The sequence below is a fragment of the Xiphophorus couchianus genome, chromosome 20 (assembly GCF_001444195.1).
Source record: "Xiphophorus couchianus chromosome 20, X_couchianus-1.0, whole genome shotgun sequence".
NCBI classification, from domain to species: Eukaryota; Metazoa; Chordata; class Actinopteri; order Cyprinodontiformes; family Poeciliidae; genus Xiphophorus; species Xiphophorus couchianus.
Window position 1 is genome coordinate 741,867 of NC_040247.1, and position 27,486 is coordinate 769,352.

Consider the following 27,486-nt stretch of genomic DNA (forward strand, 5'->3'; position numbering starts at 1 on the left):
AGAATGTTAATAGTTTGAAGCGATCGAGAACAGAAGGTAGAAGTGAAAGAAACAAACATAATGCAGAAGAAATGAGTAAAGTGATGAACTCATTTTACACTACAAGTAAAGCTGGATGGTTATAGGTGTGTCATAACAGACTCTGCTCATCCTACTGGCTTATTTCTTCATGTTTTACTTCAGAGAGCTGTTAAAGTCTCAATCAAAACAGACGTTTTGATATTATGATAATTAATCTACCATCGTTCTCTCCATCTTCACCAACTGCACCATCATCGGTGTCTGTTTCCGCCTCGTCTTCGTCCCGGTTCTCAGAGGTCTGCAGGTTCTGTTTGACTTCCACAGGCTCCTCTAGCGATCCGGGGCAGACATCTGTCATGTGACCAGATCAGATATATAGACCGTTTTGTCCAAGGTTTACCAGCCACACACATGCACAGAGAACACAGTAAAAATCAGGGCAGGCTCCTGCAGCAGAGTGGCTACTGTGTGCAAAGTGTGCAGTGAGGCAAGTCACCTGCAGGGCTCACAGGACAGTGTCGTCATTCAATCACCAGAAGTCAATCAGTGACCGAAAGCTTCTTTTAACCCACAGGAAGGAAAAACAAAGCCGTGGACAGTTTGAAACCGTAGGGAAAAAAACAACAACCCAGATTATCCAAGAAGCTCAGTTTGGATCCGACAGATGCCAACATGCCCCCTGAGACAAGCTGCCTCAGAAACAAACACACCCAGCAGTTACTTGCATCATCACAAATCAGACTCACGATCATGATCCACGTGGATTTCAGCACATGGCTGCTGCACAACAAACTTCTTCATATCCTCTAATCTCAGACCTTTTAAAGGAAAACTGAATTTAATCTCTTAGGAGGGGGATCCTCAGATTATTAACTGAATTAATGAAATGCCATGTTGCAACAGCTACTGTAGAGGGAGGAGTATGCGCAAACAATTTATATTAAAATCAATCAGAATTAAAACATATTTATGTTACGCTCTTTAAAACCCTGAAACAACCAAATAAATCCAGTTTATATCAATGGTGGAAATAAAGCCTCAGTAAGCATTTCATATTTTTATAATTTTCATACAATATGAAAACTTAACTAGCTTTTATTTTAAAAAAAGAAGATTTAAAAGCTTTAATTTGACATTTATCATTACTTTTCTAATTCAGCTCCGTTTTCTCAACAGAAGAATAATAGTAGGTGGTGTAACTTACATTAAAAGGTCCCGCATAAATTCAAAATTAACTAATCCAGATCAACCATCTGGGCTGAACCAACGTTGTGATCCAGCGGCCGGACTGAAATCAGTCCAAGGGCTGCAAACGGCCCCCGGGCCGCACTTTGGACACCCAATGGAAGGTTATTTTGGGACCATTCAAAATTGTGGCGTTAATTAAATGCACTTTATGAGGGTTTTCCAAAAATATGGCAAAGTTTTCTTTCCTGTTAATTTATCATTTCCCTGAGCCAGACTGGTTTGGAGATATTTGTTTCCTTTAATAATGAAAATTATTTGAAAACTGCTTTTTAAAAATAATTAAATATTACTGTCTGATATTAAAATTTGTTTTAGGATTAGAAAAAAAGTTAAAAATAAACTAAAACTGGAAAAAAAATTTCTTTAGAGCAGAAGGAGCCAACTCATCTGCCTTAAGAACAAGGAAATTAGTATAAGATGATATTTTTTAAATTAAAACTATTAGAAACGCTTCATCTGAACACATTCAACGTTTTACAAGCTGCATTTCGAAGCTCGAAGTGACCCAACATGTCGGCCTCTACGGACCAGAGGAACCACGAAGCTTGAACCCAAATAAACGCAATGAAAACAGAAGAAAAGCCAGATTCCCACCACACACAGCAGACAGATGAACAGAGAGCTACAGAAAAGGAAAACAACTCATGCAGGAAGTCGCCATGCATCATTAGTGCAGGATGAAGAAGAGAAGCAGACGGACGGTGAAGAAGAGAGGACACGTTGTCCCCAGAGCCGGCCAGAGACATGGACTCACCAATACTGTTGCTTTTCTCCTGCAGCTGTTCTAACCGCACTGCAAACAACAACAACAGCAGCAGCAGAGGAGAGAGTTGACCAACAGAACCTCACAACGCTGCTGGTGGATTTAAAGCTTAATAAAAGTCTTTGTGTTTGATATCACAGTATTTAGTTCCTTTATGGATAAACGAGTCAGATTTTACATTAAAGACTTGATTAAAAACAAACGTTATAGTTATAACTTTAATTCATAGTAAGAGTCAACCGAATGAGTCTGACATAAGTATTCACACCCATAATAAAACCCCAAAATGTTGCAGTATTTTATTCTGATTTTATGTCACACTCCAACACCGAGTGGATCTACTAGCAAAATATTTTCTAGGATGAAAATTAATACAATAAATATATGAACTATTAAACTTTGTAAATAAAATGATGAAATAAAAGAATAAAAACAAAAAATAAACTATAAATTAAACAAAAATAGGTACAAATATGAAATAAATTAAAAAATTAAATAAATAAAAACCAAAATTTAGTATAAAAATATAAAATAAATAAAAAAATATAAGTGCAAAATAAATAAATGGCAGTCACCAACTTTCACTGCAGTCCCAGCTTTAAAGAATGCATCTTTTGGGATAAATCTCTAAAGGTTTGTAAATTTATCATGTTTTCTGATTTATAATCTCAACTTTAAAGCATTTTGTGTTACGATTCTTTTGTACGAACACAACCCTATAAATAAAATATGATTAACACCGTGAGTGTGAGTACAGGTGCATTTATTATTAGGCAAATTTAAGAACCAATTTCACTGCTTAAGTGAATTGTCATATATTACAGATATGTTTATATTTGAAATGCTTGATAATTTTTGCAAAATCACTCAAGTCTGAACAGATTCAGTTGGCTTTAGGTTTAGATAACAATATTTTCCTGTTTTCTGCTTTCCATCGACTGACCAGATTCTGTCCTAAATTACACTAGATCATACACATCCTTATAAACTTCTCACATTTTTATTAGCAAAAACTTGAAACTCCTGCAGGATTTTCCTTCCACTACTTGGACAAAATCAGGTAATATTCAGTAAAGTTTGAGGAAACAATGTGAAGACTGTCGAGGGGTGTGAATACTTTTGTAGGCGCTGAACGTTGGTGTGAATAACAATAACTCTGTGTGTGTGTGTGTGTGTGTGTGTGTGTGTGTGTGTGTGTGTGGGTGTGTACCCTGGAGGGCGGCCAGCCTCTCGTTTGTGAAGTCGTTGTCGGCCTGCAGAGCCTCGATGCGGGCCTGCAGAACCTGCTCCTTCTCCTCCATCTCTTCGATCCGCATCTCCAGCTCCCGCTTCTCCGTCACTCCCTGCAGCGTCAGCTCCTCCTGCCTGCCCTCCGCCGCCTGCAAGGACACAAGAAGGTCAACTGTGAAGGGACAGAAAATGAGCAGGAAGAATGTGGAACCAGCCAGGAACACAGGAGCAATAGCAGCGAAGGAGAGCAGTGTTTGAATAAATAAAACATTTATGAAAAATTTATTTAGATCTGCCTGATAATTGATAAATCGATTTGATCAATTAGGCAAAGTTTTGGGATATTTAACTCAATGCACTCTTTTTGTTTTCATAGTTCAGTGATATCAGCATGCCCAGGGCGGCCATCTTGTATTACAGCTACTGTTTATTTACACTTTGAATTCAGGTCAACTTAATAAAGGAGTATTGGGACCAGGCTAAGATTTTTTATTTATAGGTAAAAGGATAAAGTAATAATTAGAGTTGTAAATATTCCTTGAATGATTCGAGAACCTAGATTACCAAAATTCCTCAAGAGAAATTATCTGTGAACATTTGGGCCGATGTTGATATCTGACATGAATACTGCCGTTATTGTTTCCCCATACTTCATTTTATCAAATTGTTTACTCCATTACTTGATTAATCATCAGAATAATCAATAGATTGCATGATTACTAAAGTAATCGTAGTTATAGTTATAAGTTATAACATTCCAAAAAAAAAGTTGTACAACATAAGAGTCAAAATAATTTGAGAAAACAGTTGTAACATTAAGAGAATAAAGTAATAATAATTTTATAAGAAGTCCAACAAGAAAAATAAAAACATAAATGAGGAAAGTTGGCCATCTTGTGAAGTGAATCTTTGGTATAGGCCTTACAGATAGGCCTGTCACGATAACAAATTTTGCTGAACGATTAATTGTCTCAAAAATTATTGCAATAAACGATAATATTGTTTGAAGACCTTTTTACACTGATTTAATGGAAATTACGTAATAATGCATGTGATTTCCTGCCAAAGATAGATACACTTTATTTTCAAAAGAATATTTAACACTGGAGCTGATAAACAAAATAAACAAAACAACCAAAAACAAAAATAAAATGGATTCTCAGTCTCCATTAACAAAAAACTCACTTGGAAAAAAAAACTAAACAACATAAAGCCAAAGTGTAAATAAATACTGCATTCAACCAAGAGTGCAGATTATGAAGTCTGTATATTATGTTGCCCTTCAGTAATAATTAGATTTAAATAGAGAAGATGGGCACATCGACTACCTGATGCAATAGTTCACACTACATGATTTTTTGCTCCTATTTTTCCCCTTACAACAATCTTAGATCGTTGGTCTTTCTAAGATTGTGTGGTGTGTTATGGTAGATCATCGCTCCGATCTAAATCAGGGTTTTTCCCCACTGGGATCTTAACGCAGCCTGTTGAATGTGACAGGCAGCCAATCAGAAAGCCTGGATTCCCCTCCCTGCTTTCTGAGGGTAAATTACGGAGGGGAATCCCAAACAGCTGACACGGCGCAAGCGGACATTGGAGATGATATGTGGAAACAACATTAATGTTTATTCAACATGCAAAGATTATAGAAATGACAAGAGGAGGAGTTGGAGCGAAATACTGCAGTTGATAAACCCGGTAACTTTTCAGCTGTTCTTCGTTAACGTGACGTAAATAGTTTATAATGATTTTCATTCAGTCAGGACTTTACGCTGACACTAGCCACATGCATTGCAGGTAGATTGCAGTAAAGCATTGATTAATGCCTGGTTTTAAAATTAGTTCACTGAACTTGTAGCCATTATTTTGTGCCCATTGTTGGACACCACACGGCAGGACCGAACCCGATCGAACCGTTATACCAAGGATTTCTGTCGGCTAATGTTTGGCCTGTCAGGTTTTAAAAATGGGCCGACAATCGCTGGGCTTTACACAAAGGAAATGAGGTCAGAGGTCATTGGAGAGCACCGGAGTTGAGCCTTTTTTCATTCAGTGTCATCAACAGAAAGAGAAAAAGGTCAGAAGAGACGATAATCCCTATAATTAAAATGACGTCGGTAGTGTGCGATTAATTGATTTATCGTTTATCGCGACAGGCCTACTTACAGATAATACTTCATATTTCAACACATCAGCTTCAAATTATTATCAATAGCAGGACTTTGAAATGATTCAGCAACAAATGAAGTTATTCCAAAGAAAGAACAGCAGACTGAGCTGCAGATCCTGATGACTCTAGAAGATTTTTTTCTCCTAATTTTAAAATGTTTTTCTAGTAAAATTGAGTTTATATTCTACTAATATCATAACTATATCGTCATAATTAATCAAAACTTCTCTCTGAAACTCCGTCGTACAACTCACAGCTGGTATGACTGAATAAAAGTCACTTTTTAAAATACCTTCTAATTTCATCTTTAGAAAGGAAAGCAAGAAAAAAACCTTTTAAAATGGAAAATGAGATTTAATTTTAAGCCGTATCGCCCAGTCGCAGGGAAGGCAGTGGTTTGTTTCAGAGTTTCTGAGCACGTCACCTTGATCTTGTCTGTGAGCTCCTTGATCTCGTTGACGGCAGCGTTGTACTTGTTGGCCAGCTCCTGCAGCTCCTCCTGGCCCCGCTCAGACATCTCCTTCAGGTGGGTGCACTCGTCCTCCGTGTTGCTCAGCGACCGCTGCGATGCCAAACACAAACATTTCAAAACAGACAACAGCAGCCGCAGCTCAGCTGACAAACACAATGATTCAACTTTTATATGATTTATGGCTCAATTTGTCATAAAAACAGCAACTTTCTCCATCTAAGTATCTTGATTAACAAAATTTTAAAGGTTTTTGCATAAAACTGTTCACCTAATTGCAGGGGATCCAACATGTCCAACTAGTTGAACATGTTGACTTGAATATGATGTAATTCAGTTCAACATGTAATTGATGTAATTTAGGTCAACGTCTAAGTTAACAACTTCTGTTAACCTAGACGTTATTTGTGATACATAAAACTCATAATTACTTAAAAAGTTGTACATCTTGATTATATTTTTCACTTATAGAGGCGGCCATTTTTGTCAGGGCGAAATTTATACGTCAGGGTAGTTTATAGTGAACTCAAGTCTGGAAACAAAAGTAATCAAGGTTATAGAGGCTGATGGGGGGCAGCCCACAAAACCTCTGGACTGAGAAACTAACTCAAAGTTTTCATGTGCCGCTGTACACAAAATATCTGTTGAAACAAACATACAAGATGGCTTGTTATAAACTGTTTACTGTATTAGCAGGAGTCAACGCTGATAGCAGGAACTAACGCCATTAGCAGGCGCTAACGCCATTAGCAGGAGTCAACACCGATAGCAGGCGCTAAAGCCATTAGCAGGAGCTATCGCCCTCAGGAAGAGCTAACGCCATTAGCAGGAGCTATCGCCATTAGCAGCAGGTAACTCTCACACAGTCCCAGCTCAACGCTCCAGAATATGAACGTAAATATCAAGGTCAGACAAAGGAGGAATGATGTAATAGTCTATGTAATACAGTCACCTTCAGCTCCCTTCATCATTTCTGTGTTACCTACCTTCCATTTCAACGAGCTTCAGTTCAAATTAAAAGATCTGAATGTTACTCATTGTGCAAAAATGACTGCTTTGGCTGGACAGAGCTGGCGCTGTAGCACCTAGCATGCATCATCCACCCAGAATGCACTGCAGCATAAACAACATCTATAGATAAACATTTAATTTATCCAGAGGAAACGAGCAGACCTGCACACTTGATGAAGAAATACAACAAAAATGCGTCTAACAAACGGCATCCTGGTGACCCACCTCGACCTCAGAGAGCTTCCTGACCACCTCGATCTTCTCCTGCAGGACTCTCCTCAGGGACTCCTTGGCTGTGGTCTCGTAGTTGTGTTTGTCCTCCTGAAGAGCCAGGAGCTCCTTACGGATCCCTTCCTCTGTCTGCGACTGCCAAAGTTTTAAAAAGTTCAGAAAAATCAAGAAATCAGTTTAATGAAGAGCTTTCCTGATTTGTTAGAGTGGAGAGAAGTTAACTAGAAAGCTTTAACCTCTATTTCAGACATTTTTATTAGTGAACTGAGTGAAAGAGTAATAGACAATAATTATAATACAGATTAATTCAGTTCAGTTCAAATCAGTTCAGTTTATTTATGGATCTCCACTAGTCTCTACTGTAGTAGAAACTATTCTTAGTGAGGTTTACACAACAAACATTACAATAAAATTAAGCTCTTACAAATATTACAAGTTAAATTATTTTGTTTCCAATATATTTGTTTTAAATGAATAAAACTAGATATTTTATTCATACTGTAAATAGTGGGAGAAACTGAGGAATAATTGTCAAACTGTAATGTGGTAAGTAAACTGTAAACATGCAAGTTTATTCTTCTACTAAATCTTTTTCAATCATGAAAGAAATGTAACATCTGAAGATGTGATTTATTATTAATGAGTAAAAAATATAACTTTGTCCAGTTCTATTATTTGGCTGTGGCAGGTGATTTAATTCTTATTCAACCCCTTACACAGAGCACGCAGTAAATTTTATGACTGACTATCAACACTTTGAGGCTGAACAATAAATTTTTAAATATTGCCCATTTTCTCCTTTCCTCACTTTTGAACTGACATTTAGCTTTTGGAGTAACATAATCTGTCAAATGGCTAAATATTGTACTAGTATGAAAACTTCAAATTTACAACATTTGGAATATAGTAGTCAACAATTATTACAATCCAAACACTCCATTGACTCTAGCAACCCTTAGATTTTAATCCCCTAAACAAACTAAACGGCTGTTTGCTGCTGTGCATCAATGGCCTTGTAGTTTTGTCACAGAATAAAAAACATCTTGGATTCCTTAATATAATCAGCTGTCTAAAAATAAAAAAGCCATGAACCGATTATAATAAAATGAACTGATCTAAATAAAACAGTAAAAACCTGGATGTATTTCTTCATTTTGACTGCTCTTACCTTAGAGTAGGCCTGTAACTGACTGCCCATCACTTCCAGCCTGGACAGCAGCCGGTCCTCATCTATCAGAGCCTGATGGAGGCAGAGTTCACAGTAAGTGCTTTAAAATGAGAGGAGGAGATGAACTTCTCAATTTCCTCTGTGTCTTAAAATGACTGTGAAGCGTGTCTGACAAACTAAACCTGATGTTATCTGTGTGCTTTCATTCAAAGTTATCCAACCATAAAATAAAACAAAAAACAGTTTTTACACGATAAAAACATGATAGATAAGATTGCTCATTCTACTGTAAACTCTTAACCCACATGCTTTCATTGCAAATAAATAAACTAAAGAGATGCAGTGGAAGCTTCAGGGCGTGGCTCCGACCTGCCAGCTGCTCTCTGAAGCCTCCTGAGTGGTGGACAGGAGCCGCTGCAGAGTGGCCAGCTTCTGCTCCAACATCTGCTCTCTGTGTAAGGCCTCCTGCAGAAACAGACATTTTCCAAGTCATCTGCTCCTCCAAACGACGATTGATGCCATTTTAAATGAGCTATGATGCAAAGTATTACTCCAGAAAACATCGATACATCTTTTGAGTTTCTTTTTCAGAATATCTTCAAGATTCGGAAGAGTGATTTTAATTTGTTGAAAGGCAGTTACAATGATAGAAAAGTTGCACATTCTTTTAAAATTATGCCATATATACATAAACATGTACTGTTTATTTTTATTGTATTGTTTCCATTTTCGCAGCTGTAATATTTCATTGTCTGCTACGACCACACTATTATTACAACTTTTAGCTACAGTTAAAAGTTGAAATAAGAATGTTATTAAACATTTCAAAAATAAAGTCACAATGTTCCTAAACGGCAAGATAATAGCACAGAAAGCATTCAACAGGTGATAAAAATAAAGGAAATAAATACAAGAAAAAGTATCAGAAACAATAAAAGAGGCATCATGTCATTTGATACTTTAAAGCCAAATTAAACAGTTATAAAAACCCTAATTTAAATGGAGAACATTGAGTGTACTGCCACAGAACACCCAGTAGGTGTCAGTGTTTTACCTGTAAATACTGGGAGAGCTGGAACAGTTCCTGAGAGTACATACTGGGAGTGTTGGCTGCCACCTAGATAAATCACAGAGACAGAACAGGAAAGCTCAATACTTCATCTGTTTGATGGGCCAGAAGGAAAACCGGGTAATTATATCACATAGTGTTCTGGACCAGGGGTTTTCAAAGTATGAAAGGGTGAGCCCCCCTCCAAGGAGCACAATGCCTGCTGTGCCCCCCCCCCCATAATCAACACACACACAAACAAATGCCACTACAAAACTAATTGCTTTTATTTTAGAACCATCTCATCTTTTAAAATGACACTTTATCTGAATGAAATTTAACACATGAACATTTTAAAACATTTCCTCCCATTTTAATTATTTTATCAGGGCCTTTGTATAGCAAATACGCCCTTTTTTCATTTTTCTAATGATAAGAACCCCAAACTCATTTTTCAACCGTTTTCTCAAACAAATGTTACATCTGAGATTCTGAGTTTAATGTTTGAGATACCAACAGTGTTTTCACATCTTAACAAAAACATTTTGATCAGATCTCTGGAACACATCTGTAAATGTTGCACATTTCCTTGAAATTAAAAAATAAATCAAAAACCTAAACAGTTGCAAAATGGTGGAGCTCTTTTTGTGGCTCATCTAAACAATTTATCTCGAGCTAAAAGAGCTGCTGTATGAAAGAGCGGAGGCATACAAAGGAAAAAACAATTACGCACGCTATGCGCAAGACAGCAAGCAGATAGCTTCTTTTCCGGTTTATTTTTTCCCTCCCCTAAAGTGCTCTGGCGCCCCCTAGGGGAGGCGCACCTCACACTTTGAAAACCGCCGTTCTAGAACATACAAGCACAATGTAAAGATGCAAGTAAACACACAGAAACAGACACTTTTTAACCAAATGATTTCATTTTTACACTGGAACCAGTTCAGAATTGGTTCAACATCAGAACCGGAATGAGGAACAAGACTGCAAATGAAAAAATGTTTTCAGTGGAACCTATAAATGCCATCCCATTGTATTAAAAACAACTAATTATGTTTATATACGGGCTGTTTGGCAGCGCTGCTCAGTAACGGCTGAGAGGGAGACAAACTGGAAAAACAATGGAGTGATTTTACTGTTGTAGACAAAAAAAATGAAGCGAATCATTTTATGTGCAGTTATTCACCACTTAAGCAATAAAAAACTCCTTTGAACAAACATGATAAATGATCCGATGTTCAACCTGTGCCATCTGTCCACCCTGCTTTATAAATGACTGACTCTGAACAGCACGAGCGTTTCTAAAATAATATTTAACTAATGTGAAGAAGTTCTACAGTCTTCAAGAGTTTTGGGTCAATTTACCCCAGAAAAACCAAACTTGTTATTTTATGGGTCGGTTTCCTCTGAAAAGTCAGACAAGACATTGATCCGATCCACCTAAATTGCTCTTTGAAATATTTACTTAAAACATGTAAATGATACCTGGCTTCCCATTTATTAAAAAATAACATTTCACAATATCAAAAAAGCACCATAACTAAAGAACACTAAAGAAAAAATAGCATTTTCATCAGCCAAATGAAAAATCATTCAGATAGGAGGTTTCATACTCTGCTCATAAAACTGATTGTTTAAGGCACAAAGATGAAATCTTAATATGAATGCAGCTCTATTGAAAAAGTTGTTTTTGGACCCATTAGGATTTTATTAACTTAATTTAGCTGAGAAACAATAATGGATTTCAAGGCCTGTCATTTGCATTTAAGTCTCCCAGAATTTATTGATAAAGGATAATATTATTGTCTTGAGACCAGTTTTGAGTTTTATCATGTTAATGGCATAATAATGCAAGAACACATTCTCAAAGCTCAAAAACTTTAAATTCTAATGAACATTTAACACTGCCACTGGGAGCCATTTTAAATATCCAAAATAAATTAACTAAATGGACTGAACTTATATAGCGCTTTTTCAGTCATTTTGAACACTCAAGGCGCTTTACACTAGAGTCACATTCACCCAGTCGCACTCACAAACACATTTATACACCGATACGCAGATCGGTAGGCAATTTGGGGTTAAGTGCCTTGCCCAGAGGCACATTGATATGTGGCAGGAGGAAGCTGGAATCGAACCTACAACCTTCCGACCACAAGACGACTACGTTACCATAGAGCCACAGTTGCCCAAACAAATAAATGAATTTATGAAGCCTCTGCAAACAAAACTGTCCTTAAAAAAAGCTACTTGAGACCAAAGCACCAGAGTGAAAACTTTTATCATCTAGTTTTTTGGTTAAAAAATTTTTTAAATAAATAAATAAAAGAGAGAGAGAGCGCCTGCGACTGATTGTTTCTCTTTTGAGCCCTGGAAGCAACGATCCAGCCTCAGGACAGTTAATTATATCAGAGAAGAGGTTCAAATCTAATCACAGCTCCTCTCAAACGCACTCACACATCAGCCTGCATTCCTCCACTGAGGCCCAGCTGTTGAACACGGAGCAGCAGGAGCTAACGCCGCACGTTGTTCTAACACACAATGAACCGTTATCTGTCCACACAACGTCATGCATCTAACGTGACGCAACAGAAAACAGGAACTCCTTCGTACAGAACACTGAACACTGTCGAAGCATAGCGGTGTAAACAGAAAGCCACACATGTTTTACACGGCGGTGACCTGCTGCTTTACTACACTAGTGTAGTTTGAAGCGACGGCCTGCTGCCAGACTGCTGATTCCACTATAAATCAGGAGAAATGGCTCGTTTCACTGAGCGATGCAGGATTTTATGGTCCGCCATATTCAGATTATGGAGTCACTGGGAAAGCAGGACCCAAACCCAAACCCAAACTCCTAACGTATTAAATCTGTTTTATTATTCTCTAATTTCCACTTTTTCTGTTATTTTAATCCTATTTATTATGGCTATACAATAAATTGATATCAGTATATATTGCGATAGACATATAAATAGACAATACGTCTGATGGAATATTCCATAGGTAGAATATTCACTGAACCGCAAAGCATTCTGGGAGATGTAGGAAGGGGAAAGATTTCAGCTGGAAAACCTCTCACTGCCAGCTAGGAGAGGCTGGTGGAATCAACTAACTCACTCACTCTTTGGTTACCTAGCAACTCATTCACTCTTTGGTTACCTAGCAACAACCTGCTGAGTAACTGGCGCAGCAGCAGTTTAATGTTTCACCACTGTGCCTCATAACTGCTTAAAATTAAAAAAATAACAGCGTGGAGTGAAAACTGTGGCTAAAACAGGAAAGGTCACGCCCCAGTGTGGCTGTAATTCAGATGTTTAAAACAAAACACTAATAAATAATTATTGATATTGACTGATAAATGCTTATATTGTGATACTTTTTCAGCTATATCGTTCCGCCCTTATGTATGTATGCATATATACCTGTATGTACGTATATATATATATATATATATAAGTAATTATGGTGTGAATGAATAAATGCGTAAATATTTATATATACCTGCATATAATGGCTCCTTTAGTCGAGAAGTTAGTAACTTCTCGACTAAACTCGACTTGTCTCAAAATTTGGATCGTTTTCCATTTCAATGTGTTTCCAACCTCAATGTGAGTGGGGTCATCACAAAAAGAAACGTTGAGTGATTTTTATGAATTTTCTTTTCTGCTGCCTTGTGTTTGGACCATAGTGTTGATTTCCTAATGAAAATCCATAAAAATGGAGTAGAATCTGGTGTGAAATTGGCTTAAGTTTGCCTAGGAAACCACCTTGTGTTGTAAATTGGTGCCTTATGTAACTGCTGTAGGATGTTAACTGTTTCTGTTCAGCCACTGAAGACAAAACAAACCTATGAAAGGCTGTATTATCCTGCTGACAGGAAACTAGCCGAACAGTTTGTCGTCTGTCTGTGCCTGAAAAACTTGTTTTATTAGCAGAAACTAAAGAATGCAGTGGATTGACCATGGCGCCCGTTTAGCTGCTTCATTTATATTTAATGGAGACTCATAACAAAACTAAAGTGGAGGGTAATTGCAGAAGTGTCATTTCAGAGCAGAAGTACAGAGAATAAAAGCTTCATGGTCGAATTGAAAACATTTAGTCCCAACTTTGAGTCATTCAGCATTCTCTCCGGAAAATGAGCATCAGATATGTATTTTGGTTTAAAACCAAATATAACTTGTTAAATATTTACAAGCAGCAGCTGACTCTTCATTCTGCTCTTAATTTTTTCTAAAACCAAGTTGGTGTTTAATTCAGCAAATACAATTTGTTCTACTTTATAAATTATTTTTGCTCAATACCAGATGTTTCATTTTAGTAAAAATATTAAAATTGTTAATTTTTTTCCCAAGGCTTTCCCTTTACTCTTAGATCAAATTTAAATAAAAGAAAAAGATATTTTGGAGATTATTTTGATATAATCTACATGAGGGAACTAAATGTTGTTTACCTGGATATAGTATGGCTATGTCCCAATATTTTATCTGAAATTAGATCTTTTACTTTTTTTAGTTATTGCTTTTTGTCAAAGGTGCAAAATATCTAAAATTAATAAAATTAACTTATTATGTTTGCACAGTGATGCAACTACTTTATATAGTAGTAGATATACTACTTTATATCTGAAGTCTGCACAAATACAACTCCTGGTCTTCAGAAACTCTTCCGTCTTGTACTTTATTTTTATTTAAAATAGTTACTGTGTTCGTCTGTTTCCCCCTCCAGCCTATAAATGTGAATGTGTTGCTGTTTATGCACCACGACTCACTGGCGAAAGAGATAATGTAAATGATAAATCTAGAGGAAAACATTAAACTTCTGTTTTTACTACAAACTGGCCGCTGATGCAGGAGGGAATTTTATTTCCTGTAGATGCATCAATCCCAGTTCAAACCAAATATTTATTTGATTGCAATATAGATTAAATTAGTATTGGTAAACAGACAGAAAATTCAACCATATAGTGAGAAACATGTGAAGACGAGGACCTGCATTCCTCTATCAAGTGACTAATCCACAGTATATGAGAGCAAGCACCATTGATGAACAAGTTTAATGCTAAACACATTTAGCTGCTTTGTTCTGGTCCCTTTCTTCACATTTAAATATAAAACAACACATGGGACAGGACAACAGTTCTTACCTTGTCTATAGGTAGTGGTAATGGAGTCTGGATGACACTGAAAAGGAAGAGAAAAAGGATTAAAACCATGGAAACATCAGGAAGTAAAGACACATGGAGTAACCACAGCAATAGGGGAACAAAAACTTTCTGAAGGTCCTTTTTTTAACTAAAGTACAACAGTAGTAAAGCTACTGCAGTGGTTAAATCACAGCTCCTTCTCTAATGAAGGGATCATGTCCGATTTGCTTTGGAGTAATGGATTGGTTTGAGTCTGGATAAATGTTTGAACGGAGCAAACAGAGGAGCTACTGACTGAACGGGCCTCAGGCTGACGGGCCGCTCCACGCTCTGGTTGTGTCTCTATGCAGAATCATTAAAATACAATCATTGAGCTGAAGGCTCCCCTTAAAACGCCCTGAAGCTCAGAGATGAATGAGACGCTTCATTCACACAGAAAAGCCTCGGGTCGGGTCGGGAGCTTCAACACACATCCGCACAAGATCAATGATGACTGACGTTAGTCTGACAAAGTTTAGTGAAGGTAAAGTCCAGCATTGATTTACAACATTTACAAGAACGGGAACGAAACAGAAAAACCTAAAGAAATGATTTCTGGAGATTCACCACACACTAATCCGCATTCAAACCAGAAATTCAGGATGATGATGATGATGGTGGAAATCAACCTTACTGTTTATGGAGCAACACAATTAAACTCTTAACACCAAAATTATATATTTTCTGACGGATTTAATGAGCTGGAAGCAGTCAGAATAAACAGATTTTGAGTTCAATTTTCTCGCCCAGCAGCCATGTTGGATTTTGTCGTCATGGTTGAACAGAAATGTGTTTTTGTCCCTTTGAATGTTGCTCTGGTTCTGTGATGGATCACAATGTCTAGGCCTGTCATAATAAGTCAATCACATAATCAATTAAAAAGAGCTCAATAATTTCCATTTGTATAATTTGTTTGTCTCTTTTCTCTCTTTCTACCAAAAACTGGTTGCTAAAACTCTTCAGTCTGGTGTTTCGGTCTCTACTAGCCGTTATTTTGAAGGACAATTTAGTTTACAGAGACTTCATAGTTCATTTTATCTGTTGTTTTACTTATATTGATATTGAAATTGTCTCCCAGTTCCAGTGTTAAATGTTCATTAGAATTTAAAGTTTATTGATCTTTGAGAAATATGTTCTTGAATTATTATGCCATTAACATTATATTACTTGAAAATGGTCTCAACACACAATATTATAGTTTATCACAATAACTTCTGGGACAATTTATCGTCCAGCAATATTTGTTATCATGACAGGCCTATAAATGACCATCAAAGAGGGAATGGAGGGACGCTCAGTTTCTGTTACGTTTAAAGAGGTGAGTATTAGAAAGAATAAGAGTCTGAGTTCAGGAATGAAGGTTGAACTCTGGACAAAATACAACAACTCTGGTAATGTGTAACTAACATAAAGCAGTGTGAACAGCAACAACTGCTGTTCCAGGAACTAAATATCTTATTAACTTCATTCAACATGTGTAGAAAAGGAGAATGACTTAAACTAAAGCAAGCTGAGTTTTCTCTCAAAGCCTCTGAGTGATAATGATAAAAATGCAAACATCCACCTACATATCCAGAATGAATTCATCTGAAATTATTTTTTTTTAAAAAGTTAAACTGCGACCTTATAGTTTGCTTTTTAAGCTACATTGCTTAATTTCCTAGACTAACCAGCTGCTGAAGACCTCTGCCCAGTTTAAGTTGCATTCTGCAGGAGCAACGTCATGAAGACGCGTCCTAACGCAAACCTGAAGATGGAAATCTGAGCGGAAAGTAGGCAGAAACGATCAATTAGGCCAAAGACATCAGTTAAAATTAAAAACATTTTAAAATGTAAGTGTTCTACTAATGCTCATTTAGATTTTTTTTATTTAACCACATAGGCCTTTTTTACAATGATGGAAATGTATTAAAAGATAAACGTACAATTCAAATAGTTTCTTAAATAAGAAAAACATTTTATTGCCCAAAATGCAATATAAAAATTCCTTTAGCGAACGCTTAGTCATCTGAAGCAAAGGATGCATCTGCAGCTAAAAAATACTTCTAACATCAACATGTGAAACACTCAGCCCTTTCTGTTTGAGTTAATACAGTATAGAGATTTTCTGGTGATGATTCATTTAATTAATTCATAATTGGATAGCAAAAGGTGATTAATAGGAGATATTTTGTTTTCTTGCAGAACTTGAACCCGGTGAAGCCAAATCTGCCACATGAGAAGTTCTGGTTAAAAGACATTAACAGACAAGGAACGGTTTTTATCTTAAATACAAAATATTGTACAGTCTTGGCTTAATTACTCTTCTGAAATTGTTGTTCTTTCAGTAAAGTGACTGTTTTTAGAGCCTGTATGTCGACTTAATGGCTAATCGATTACTTAAGTAGTGGACGATTATTTCAATAATCGCTTTAACCTTAGTTATATAGTAACAGTGATGTCATGTTCCAGATGCTTCTGGAGGATAAATAAAGCTTCACTGCAGGCGAATCATAACGTTATCAAACGCCGACTGCAGAGATCGGACCGGCGATGATCCCAAACAACACATTTACTAAGACAGCCAGGAATCCAACACACAGCAGGCCGTCCAGTGCAGCTCAGCAGAACCTCAGGGCAGCCTACACAAACACAAAGCCTGCAGCCGGCCCACAGGAATCAGGCATCCGCATCGGATCGAGCTCAAGTGTTTTGCATGCAGTCCAGCAGACACCCATGATGGAAAACACTGCTGGGTGTTTCCATCTGGGCGCTCGCATATTTCTAAAATGATTTTAAGAAGAAGGTTTAACAATCATATTTCAAAGTAAAGCTGCATTTCCAGAGGCTATTAAAGAAGGAACAGACTGATGGTACAGCATGTAATTCACTTTTTTCCACACATATAAATAGTAGTACTCAGTGTTTCTGTTGCCAATGAACAAATTATTGAGAAAGTGGAGGAACTAGTGATGCTGTTAGTTTTATGCCAGATATAATGGGAGAAATGCTCTCCTGAAAGTTCCACTTCTGTCTCATTATTCCAGATATTATTTCCAGGAGGATGACCGAGATCATTTAGCCTACTTCATGTTGTCAGACTGGCTCTATTTAAGTGGCCTGTCTGTTTAACTGTGACAAAAATGTTAAAAACAAGTCAATTACAGTTCATTTGTGGTTTCACAAAGGTCCAGGTTGATCTGTTCAGTTTTTAAATTATCCTGATATTTTATATGCTCTAGTTACCTTTGTTAAAATCAACATTTTTAATGAAAAAACATTACTCTGAGCTTTACATCACATTACAATCTTACTCCCTCAACAAAAACATACATGTTTGAGAAATCCTTTAATCTCCATTGCAACCATTCAGCTAATGTAGTGACATTTTATAGCATAATCAAGTAACTATGTGTCAGGAAAACATAATCCTGTCCCTGTAAGTGTGACAGAAAAGTAAAAACAAAAAGCTCATGTTTTATCATGCATAGTGAGGAGATATGTAAAGGTGACCCATGTGAGCCACATGAAACGGCGTAACAAGCTTCAGTCTATTAGTGCAACCCAAAGAAACTGGCCAAACTGTGACCTCAGGGTAAAAAGAAAACAAAAAAACTAATGATTATTTCAATAGTAGATTAATCGGGTAAGAAATATTGGCACATTCTGCAGATTGTTTCATTTAGCAACTTAGGGCTTATTTATTACAATATTAGGAATACATAAAACGACACAAATAAACAATTCAGTTCCTTTTGTTGGTAATAAAAATAAATTTTTTCTAAAGTGCAACAACATAACATTCCTGTAGTGAACACTTGATCATTTGTAGCAAAGGATGCATCTGCAGCTAAAAAATACGTCTAACAACATGAAAATTCAAGTCCTTTCTGCTGGACTTGTCAGGGTCAATCGGGTGATTATGCATTTCATTAATAATTGAATAGTAAATAAAGCTATTTTAGCTTTTAGGTGAAGCTAAAATAGTCACTTGAAACTTGAGGAGTTCTGGGTGAAGCAGATTTACCGACAAAGATGTTTCATCTTAAACGCAAAATGTGTAGATGTTTCTGTACATCTGCTGTTCTGAGTCTGTGTTCTGACAGAACATGACCTTTTTTGAGTCTGTATACTCCAGTTAACAATCAATTACTGAATTAGCTGACTTATTTCAATGGTCGATTCGTCACAATTAAATTTATAATTAATAATCAGCATCCGATACTAAAAACCAAACATAAAAGACCTGAGGTTAAACTTTTTTTTCTCCAAACAGGAAGAACTCGTGGATCCACCACATAGAAGAACCCTGGCAGTGAATTAACTGCAGCTTAATTTCTGTCTGAATAACAGTGGTCTCTGATTGAAGAAGCTCCTTGAAAACGCTTCCTGTCTGCTGAAGGCCTCAAACAAACCTGCTGAATAAGCCAGTCTTTAAAAAACACACATCTGCAGCAGAAACTACAGAATCCTGTTAATCACATTCAGCTCCAGTGCGCCAGAGTTAATAAAACCCAAACCAAGCAAACAAGCAGCGTTCTGCTAACAGCCTTCTTACATGTGGAGTGATTAATCACATAAAGCACTAACCTGTTAAGCTCTGAAGTAATCTGAGGTTACCTGTCAACTTTTGCTCTAGTTAGTGTGTGTGTATGTGTCAGCTGTTTTACCTTTCACAGGGCGAAGTTCACCCTCTAGCCTTACAGCAGTCGGGAAATAAACTCGTTTTGCTTCATTCTCCAACACAAACTTGTCCTGAGCAGATAATTCGTCTCTACTTTTCAACAGCCGAGCCGCAAAGACGTTCAATGACACAACCTGTCTTTCTATTTATAGTCTGCTCCTCCTGCTGATGACCAAGGTCTTCCTCCTTTAACTCAAACTAGTTGCACAAACTCCTCCCAGTCTGGGCAGCACCAACTCTGGCAAAGATCTTTCAGTTTTCCTTACAATTCTTCGCTGCGTGAGCTCTGCTCGCCTCACAGAGAGCAAGTCACCTGAAAACGAAACATCCGCGTTGGTCACATGACCGCAGGTATGTGGGAGTGTTTAGAGGAAATATGGACGGTGATAACAGACTGAGAGAGAATCAGGAGGGCTACTGTCAGAACAAAACAATGGCTGGACAGAGAAGGCTGGAGGTTCTTTATTCCAGAGGGAAAAACTTAGTTGAGGCCTTATTTAGTTAAAAACTGGTGAACATCTTAAAACCAAGCAGGATATTCGTTTGGTAATAAATGGACAAGCTAAATAGCTTCATATGAAATCACAAAGGGAAATTTCTGTTTGATTAGTTTTCTCATCAGCTACCACCTTCACAGCAAATGTTTTGTATTAGACATAAAACCATAATAAAGATGCATGTGGTCTCACAATGTTTCAGTCTGATGTGGCAACAACTTCAGCCTGTTTTGCATCATCTTACTGATCTGAAGGCATTGAGGTTGTTGCTGACGATGTAGAGCTTTTTCATCGTTTGACTGTACTGGCTGCTGCAGATCGCTTTTTATGCCATATGACCTGTTTTGTCTAAATGAATGTTGGGAACCACAATGAAACCATCCAAAGTCAGGAGTCTAAGTTTAGTCTCACAGTAAAGTCTACTTTAGCAACAAATGATAAAGTCATGAACGTTTTAAATATACTACTTCAGATAACTGAAGCAGTTATCTGAAGTAGTAGTGGGTCTCATTTCAGACAACAACGAGACCCACTACAGAGAGGAGATTCTGCAGCTCACTCAGTGGTGTTCAGCCAACAACTTGGTGCTGAACACAGGGAAGACCAAGGAGGTTATTGTGGACTACAGAAGGTCCAGGAGGACGGATCACACTCCCCTTCTCATAGATGGAGAAGTGGTGGAACGTGTGGACAACATCAAGTTCCTGGGCCTCCACATCACTTCTGACCTCTCCTGGAACACAAACACCTCCCACCTGGTGAAGAAAGCACAACAAAGGCTCTTCTTCCTCAGGAAACTGAGACGGGCTGGACTTTCCTCACGGCTGCTCGTGAACTTTTACAGGGCGATGATCGAGAGCATCCTCTGCCTCAACATGACTGTGTGGTATGGTAGCTGCACAGCATTGGAGAGGAAACAACTGACACGGGTGGTGAGAACAGCACAAGGCATTGTGGGATGCCCCCTCCCAGACCTGGACTCCATTTACACAGACCGGGTCAAGAAGAGAGCTGGATCCATAGCCATGGATTCCAGCCACCCGGGCCACAGACTGTTTGTGCCGCTGCCATCAGGCAAGCGGTTCAGGAATATACGGACTACAACAAACAGACTGAGAAACAGTTTCTTCCCCACAGCCGTCAGAGCCATTACTCCCTGCCGCCCCCCCCTCCCACACATATCATAACCTCGCAGTCACACATACATATCCCCCACCCCCACACAGCCATATTGTTCTGCACTTTGCACTGTCACATTATCTGTACTTTGCCATAATTGGACCTGCTGCTACTTCTTTGGTGTGGTTGAGGGCCTTTAGTTAATTTAGTTGTATATATTATTATTATTATTGTGTGTTTGCTTATTTATACTGTATATATTTGACCTTTTGCACGGGAGCTGCAATGGAAATTTTGTTGAATTCTGTTCAATGACAATAAATGCTATCTATCTATCTATCTATCTATCTATCTATCTTAATGCTGAGTAACTGTAGCATTACTTTTCTGGATAAGGACTTAAATTATTTAAGTTACTCTACTGGACTCTATATTGTCATGAAAGTGTCTATGACTCAATATTAGAGCCACACTAAGAAAATTCAGGCATTTGAAATTACAAGAAGTTGTAACAATATGAGAATGGAGTAAAAACATTTTTTTCCTTTAAATAAATTTTTAAAATTTCCTTTAAATAAAGGAAATTTAAAAAATTACTCCATTCTCATATTGCTACAACGTCTTGTGATTTCAAATGCCTGAATTTTCTTAGTTTCATAGACACTTTCATTACATGAAAGTAATGAAAGTTATTGATTAATAATTCAATTCAGTCATTGATAAGACTGCTAGAATAAAGTCAAAACAATCTGAGATAAAAGTCCCAATAATAGGAGAATACATTTGAAACAATACGGGAACAAAGTCTTAATTTTATGGGGAAAAGGTTGTAATAATACAGGAATACGTCATAATAACACCAGAATAAAATCATAATAAAGAGAATAAAGTCAAAGCAAGGAGAGTAAAGTTGTAAAACAAAAAAAGCCGTATTATGAAAATAAAGTCAAACAATAAAAATTGTGATATTATGAGAATAAAGTCAAAACAGTTGTAAAATAAAGCTGAAACAATACGAGGATAAAGTCGTAATTAGGGATGAAACATAATCAACTTACGATTGTTGATTAATGGTTTAATAAATTAACATTTGTTCCATTATAATCATCCTCTCAGACACTGGTTTGGTGTTGTAGTTAGTAGTTAATGTTTTGTAGTTGAGGTTTATTTGTAATCTTTGCCTCTCCTGTAACGGGTCACAGTTACAGCAACAATGTGTTGCACTTTAAATCATCTAAAAGGTTGAAATGAAGAATCAGTGGAGATATTCATCATGCTAATGAAAGCTCTCGCTCTGTAGTGGATTTTAGAGAAAGCCAGGCATCTCATTATATGGATGGATGTAAAAGTCACAGGTGTGTTGATGTGAGCAAGCACATCCAAAGGAAACATTTTTAGAAACTAAAAGAGGCCTTTAAATGTGCAGCAAAACCATAAAGCTATTGTTAAAATCCACCAATGCAATCTCTAACATTGCTTGCAGACACAATGCTGTTGCACAAATACTCAGACACTGAAGACAGCAGGTCATCATCCGTGATCTGTGTTTTTAACGGTGGGCCATCCTGACCAGATATGACAGCGATATAAACGTGTTTTCATTCAGTTGATACTGACGCTGCAGCAGCAGATGGCACTGTACACCAGCGCTCTGTAACCTTGGATCACCTGTGCACACACGGCATCAACTGAAGCCAAACACAGACAGACAGACAGGTGGAGCTGCGAGTACAGTAGGAAGCATCATGCTGGGTCGGCTGCTGCTCAGGAACAGCCCGCTTACTGTACAACAACACAAACATGCTAAAAACACATGAGCCACATTTCATACTGTTTTATACTATTACTGCCCTGCTCAAAATTTTATTTAATTTTCTTTATGGTTTGCTGATCACATCACTGTGCTGGCAGAGGATAGAACAACCTCTACTTCAGAATATAAAGCAATAAAATCTTTTTTATGCTGCAGCTTCACTCAATCTAAATCCTACAGTTATTGTTATATGTTTTTTAACATTAAATCCTTTAGGAGGGTAACGGTAACTTACTCGCTTCGTCTGCGGGCCTCCATCCCATCAGGTAGAAACAGTTTGATTGTTGACACGATGCAGCCATGGGTGACTGGGGACAGGAAAATACAGACAGGCGCTTTACTAACGAACATAACGGAGTCACTGGCAGACATGGCGACTGTTTTACTTTATTCTGCAACAACAGCGCAGCAACTTTAGAGAACATCCCTGCTCCAATACACCTGAACTAAATGACTGGCTAACTTCTCAGCTAAACTTGCTAAACTCAATGCAGTAGGGCTGGACAATAAATCATCAATATATATCACAAAAGACACTTGATCAATATAAATATATAACACATCTGATAGAATATTCAATTTCTCTGAACTTCGATCCAGAACCGCACAGCATTCTGGGGGATGTAGGAAAAACTTTGGCTGACTAACATTTTACAGCCAACTAAGATTAGTGGCATCAAATCACTCGCTCATTTCTTGGTTACCTAGCAACAATGCGTTGAGTATCTTGTGCTGCAACAGTTTAAGGTTTCATCACTGTGCCTCATGTTTGGTTAGAAATAACAAAATTTTAAAAAACAACAGCATATAGTGAAAACTGGATAAAACAGGAAAGGTCATGCCACCAGTTTGGCAGTACTTTGTGTATTTAAAACAAAAAACTAATCAATAATTATCAATATCAACTGATATAATATGCTGTGATACATTTTTCAGCCATATTTTTCAGTCCTACAATGGCAGTAATTCTGCCTTTTTGATTCAGGTGTGAGTTGCTTCAGTTGGGCTACGTTCGCACATGCAATGTAATCCATGTCCAAATTTTCATATCGGTCTGAACGACCCAAAAAATCTAATTCGCGGCACTTCCATATGTTGAACAAAACTGCATTCGTATCTGATATCCTGAAAGGTCATGTTGCATTTTATCTGACTATTTGTGGCGTTGTCTTTTTATTAGCTTCCTTTGTCTTTATATGATCTTGTGACGATTCAAGATCAACGCTGTTGAATCCCACTGCTGAATTACTCTGAAATCGATCCATTAATGGCTCCATCCAGCCATTATTATTTCTGTAAATAGTGCACTGCTGTGTAATGTCTACGTATATTTTTAGCCATGCAGTTCACTAAAAAAGAAACAATAGTTCTGATCATTTGCAGTGTTTCCCAACCCTGGTCCTCAAGGCCCACTGTCCTCCATGTTTTAGAGGTTCCCCTGCTTTAATGTGCCTCGTTCAACTGACTGCAGCTCAACAAACGCCTGTTAATCAGTCATCAATGGAAATCAGCTGGACTGAAGCAAGGAAACACCTAAACCATGCAGGGCAGTGAGTCTGGAGGACCAGGATGGGAACCACTGATTTATTGTTACCACAATAGCAATACAAAGCACCATGATAAAACTTAAAGTTCACTCAGACCGTTACTGTAGTTAATGCAAATATTTTGTAAATATGCACAGTAAACACCAACAGAATCTGAGCAATAGCCTCAGACTTGATGGTCTTTCTTCACAGCTGAAGTTATTAGATCAATTTTCCAGTGCTTGAATCTTCGTTCATTTTTGTAAATACTTGCAGCCGCATAAAACTGAATCAGTCACATCTCTTATGATAACAAATTATTCGTTTTAAGTTAAATGTGCTCATACTAATGTTAAAAAATATATAAATGCTTGTTTTAAATAGAAAAAATGTATTCTTTATTCTAACATATTAAATGCCACAAAGCAGATCTGTTAATCAAAGTCTTGCACCATCTGAGCTTCGTCTTGTGCTGGATATAAAAAAATCTAAATAATAATAATAATAATAAATAATGATATACAAGGATTGGAAATTTGATTTAATAAATATTTCCATGTTTTTATTTTATTTGAGTCCAAAATGTAAGTGTATTTCTGGATTGAGGGCTGCAGGTTGGATTAGTAATACAGTATGTAGAGCTGAAAATCTGACCTTAATATGTGCGCTTTGTTGTGAGCCTCGTCAGTGTCTTGCTGTGTCGCATGGTTAAATTAGCCCTAAGCCACCATTAAGTATAGTTCAGGGTTTATATTTGGACTCAGTGTTTGCAAAAAACAATAAAAAGAGGAAAATGTAACAGTAGGTTTCCAGGAGGCATCTGGTTTTTCCTAACTGGACCAGTGTTGTCTTTCAGTCCATCAGTGGGCATCATAGCATGTTTGAACAAACCTTTGCGTGTGTTCTCGGTGACATCGACCCCAAACTGAATGATGTCGCCGGACAGAACCTCGCAGGGCGGACTCTCCTCGGACCCTCGGCTCAGTCTCTGGCTGTTGATGAACGTCCCGTTGCTGCTTTTAGTGTCCTGAAGGTAGAACTGAAACACACAAACACAGCAGGTTAAGAACCGTCTCAGGGAAGCAGCAAAACGTGATGCAGGGGTTGAAATCCCGATAATCATGACCAAACTTCCTGGTGGTTAAGGACTGTTAGGACAGCAGAGCTAAAGGGGAACCAGGCAAATGTTTACATTATATCCTGTATGTACATATATAATTTCAACTGCAAACAATTTTTGAGCACAATAAAGACTTAACTGTCATTTTGCAGAGGGAACCACAGGTTTCTAAACTACGGTATCTTTCCGTAGATGGAGAAAAGTAAAAAAGGAGAGTCATGACTTGAGCCTTATCATCTAAGGTTGGTTACTAAAGATAACATTGATGCTCAATTCAAACAAATTTTGCTGGACAATAAATTGTCCTAGAAAGTATTGTGATGAAAGGTAATACTGTTGTTTCGAGGCTATTTTAAGTAATATAATGATAATGGTATAATAATGCAAGAACACATTCTCAAAGATCAATAAACTTTAAATTGTAATGAGCATTTAACAGTGGAACTAGAAGACATTTTAAATATCCAAATTATAAATAAACAAAATCAATTATGGAGTCTCAATACAATAAATAATGCAAATGGAAATTATTGAGCTCGTTTAATTTATTATGTGTGTCACAGATCAGAATTTTGGAGGTGAAAAGATCAGAATTGGGCCGTTTAGACTGCAGTCAGAAGTTGGATTTGGGTCACATTTGTGTTGTGAACGTAGTCTGAACTTCACATCAAATGAGACAACTAAGACAGTAAAAGTCCATCAAACTGGCCAAATATATTACAAGTAAAAAACTAATTTATTTAGTCCACTGAATTTTCTCTGTTTTATTTCCAAAATTTCTTATTAACATTTTTTAAACATAAAAATTCGATGTGGTAACTGGTGGACCCTACCACCAGGTCCAGCTGGTTTTCTGAGGGAAACCCTGTAATATGTTTAATAATTTTGGTTTCCAGTTTGCTATAGCTCAAACTGCCAGTGCTGACAATAAATACAGATTTAGCTGGAACTGACAGACTTCACCTACTCATCAACACTGGATTTAATTATGGTTCACTGTTACATGGAAGCTTTTCCGGGGTTTCACCGTCCAGGAGGGCGCGATGATACTGAGGAGTGTCCGTTATCCTGCAATAGCTAGCCCCGCCCACTTCATCACAACCCTCCGGGACTGACTACTGACCAGTTCTCTGTCAGGAGGCAGCGACAGTAAATGCCTTGAAGCCTCTTTTACACTCAGAGGTAAATCATGACAGGAGCAACTCACACCGAAGAGCCGCTCCAACTCAGATGATTCAGAAAACAAGCAGGGATGTCAACAAAAATAAAATAAAGAGACAAGAACACATCAGAACGTAAGAGGAAATAAAACCAACACAACATTTAAAACATACATTACGACACACACTCACACACACACACTGAGTAAGCAATCAGATCTGGATGCCTGAGGAGTGAATCTGTCTGACGATCCACGAGTTTCATTCATTAGCTCTCAGCTCTTCGTTCTGACTGAAAACAAAGTGAACCGTCCTTCAGATGAGAGAACCAGACAAAACACAGAACAGAGCGGAGGACAAACGACAAAGAAGAAGCCAAAACAACAGACAGTGAAGGGAAGAACGATGCAGAGACAGACGTTTACCCGACTGCAGAGAGCTACGGAAAGCAACCTGCTCGCATCTTGTGATGCTATACCCCACACGGCTACCTCCTGTCCCCATGGTAACATGGAGACAGGAAGGGAGGGACCTAACTATAGAGCATTTCACCCAGCAACAACACACACACACACACAGCACCTCATACCTCACATACAGCTCTCTCACACACTTCTACAGTCATTTCTTTCACACAGACACAGAAAACATGACATCATCCATCTTGGATCAGATGGCCAGTGGTTAGGTCCCGGTCCAGTAGGTGCTGTTTGTCACCGTTACTAATTGACATTTTAATTCCCAGCATGACGCATGGTTACAAAGAGAGCAAGAAACTGGAATAGTTAACACAAAATGTTTGGTTGCTTTTTGGTGTCAGCTTGCTTCTTCTAAAACGAGCAAAAGACTCATTAAATTGATCCTAAAAACATTTAGAAAACAACACAACAGCTTCAGTGAGTAATCGCTGATGTTGGAGGAGGACTGGCCTCCACTTGGACTGTCAAGGAAGAACTTCAAACTATTTTCCTCACTGCTTTCTGTCTGTAAACAGCTGCAAGTTGTTTTAGTAACTTAATATGACTGCGGGTGCATTCACACCATGTT

The 27,486-nt window shown here is 37.6% G+C and overlaps 1 protein-coding gene across 8 annotated transcripts in view; it reads right to left on the bottom strand.

Moving 5' to 3' along the window:
- Window positions 1-27,486, bottom strand: part of slmapa (sarcolemma associated protein a) — a 62,080-nt gene that overhangs the window by 18,370 nt on the left and 16,224 nt on the right. For 3 of the 8 annotated variants that reach the window (XM_028002055.1, XM_028002053.1, XM_028002054.1), the window contains exons 2-12: window positions 25,051-25,198; window positions 22,869-22,941; window positions 14,503-14,539; window positions 9,366-9,428; window positions 8,681-8,776; window positions 8,312-8,383; window positions 7,138-7,278; window positions 5,857-5,994; window positions 3,243-3,411; window positions 2,024-2,062; window positions 241-372 (exon numbers count right to left, since the gene is read on the bottom strand). In XM_028002055.1, coding sequence (XP_027857856.1) covers window positions 241-372; window positions 2,024-2,062; window positions 3,243-3,411; window positions 5,857-5,994; window positions 7,138-7,278; window positions 8,312-8,383; window positions 8,681-8,776; window positions 9,366-9,428; window positions 14,503-14,539; window positions 22,869-22,941; window positions 25,051-25,198 — 1,108 coding nt within the window. Of the gene's footprint in view, window positions 1-240; window positions 373-2,023; window positions 2,063-3,242; window positions 3,412-5,856; window positions 5,995-7,137; window positions 7,279-8,311; window positions 8,384-8,680; window positions 8,777-9,365; window positions 9,429-14,502; window positions 14,540-19,190; window positions 19,466-22,868; window positions 22,942-25,050; window positions 25,199-27,486 lie in introns of those variants that run through there. The other 5 variants (XM_028002057.1, XM_028002058.1, XM_028002056.1 and 2 more) reach the window with 3 other exon arrangements.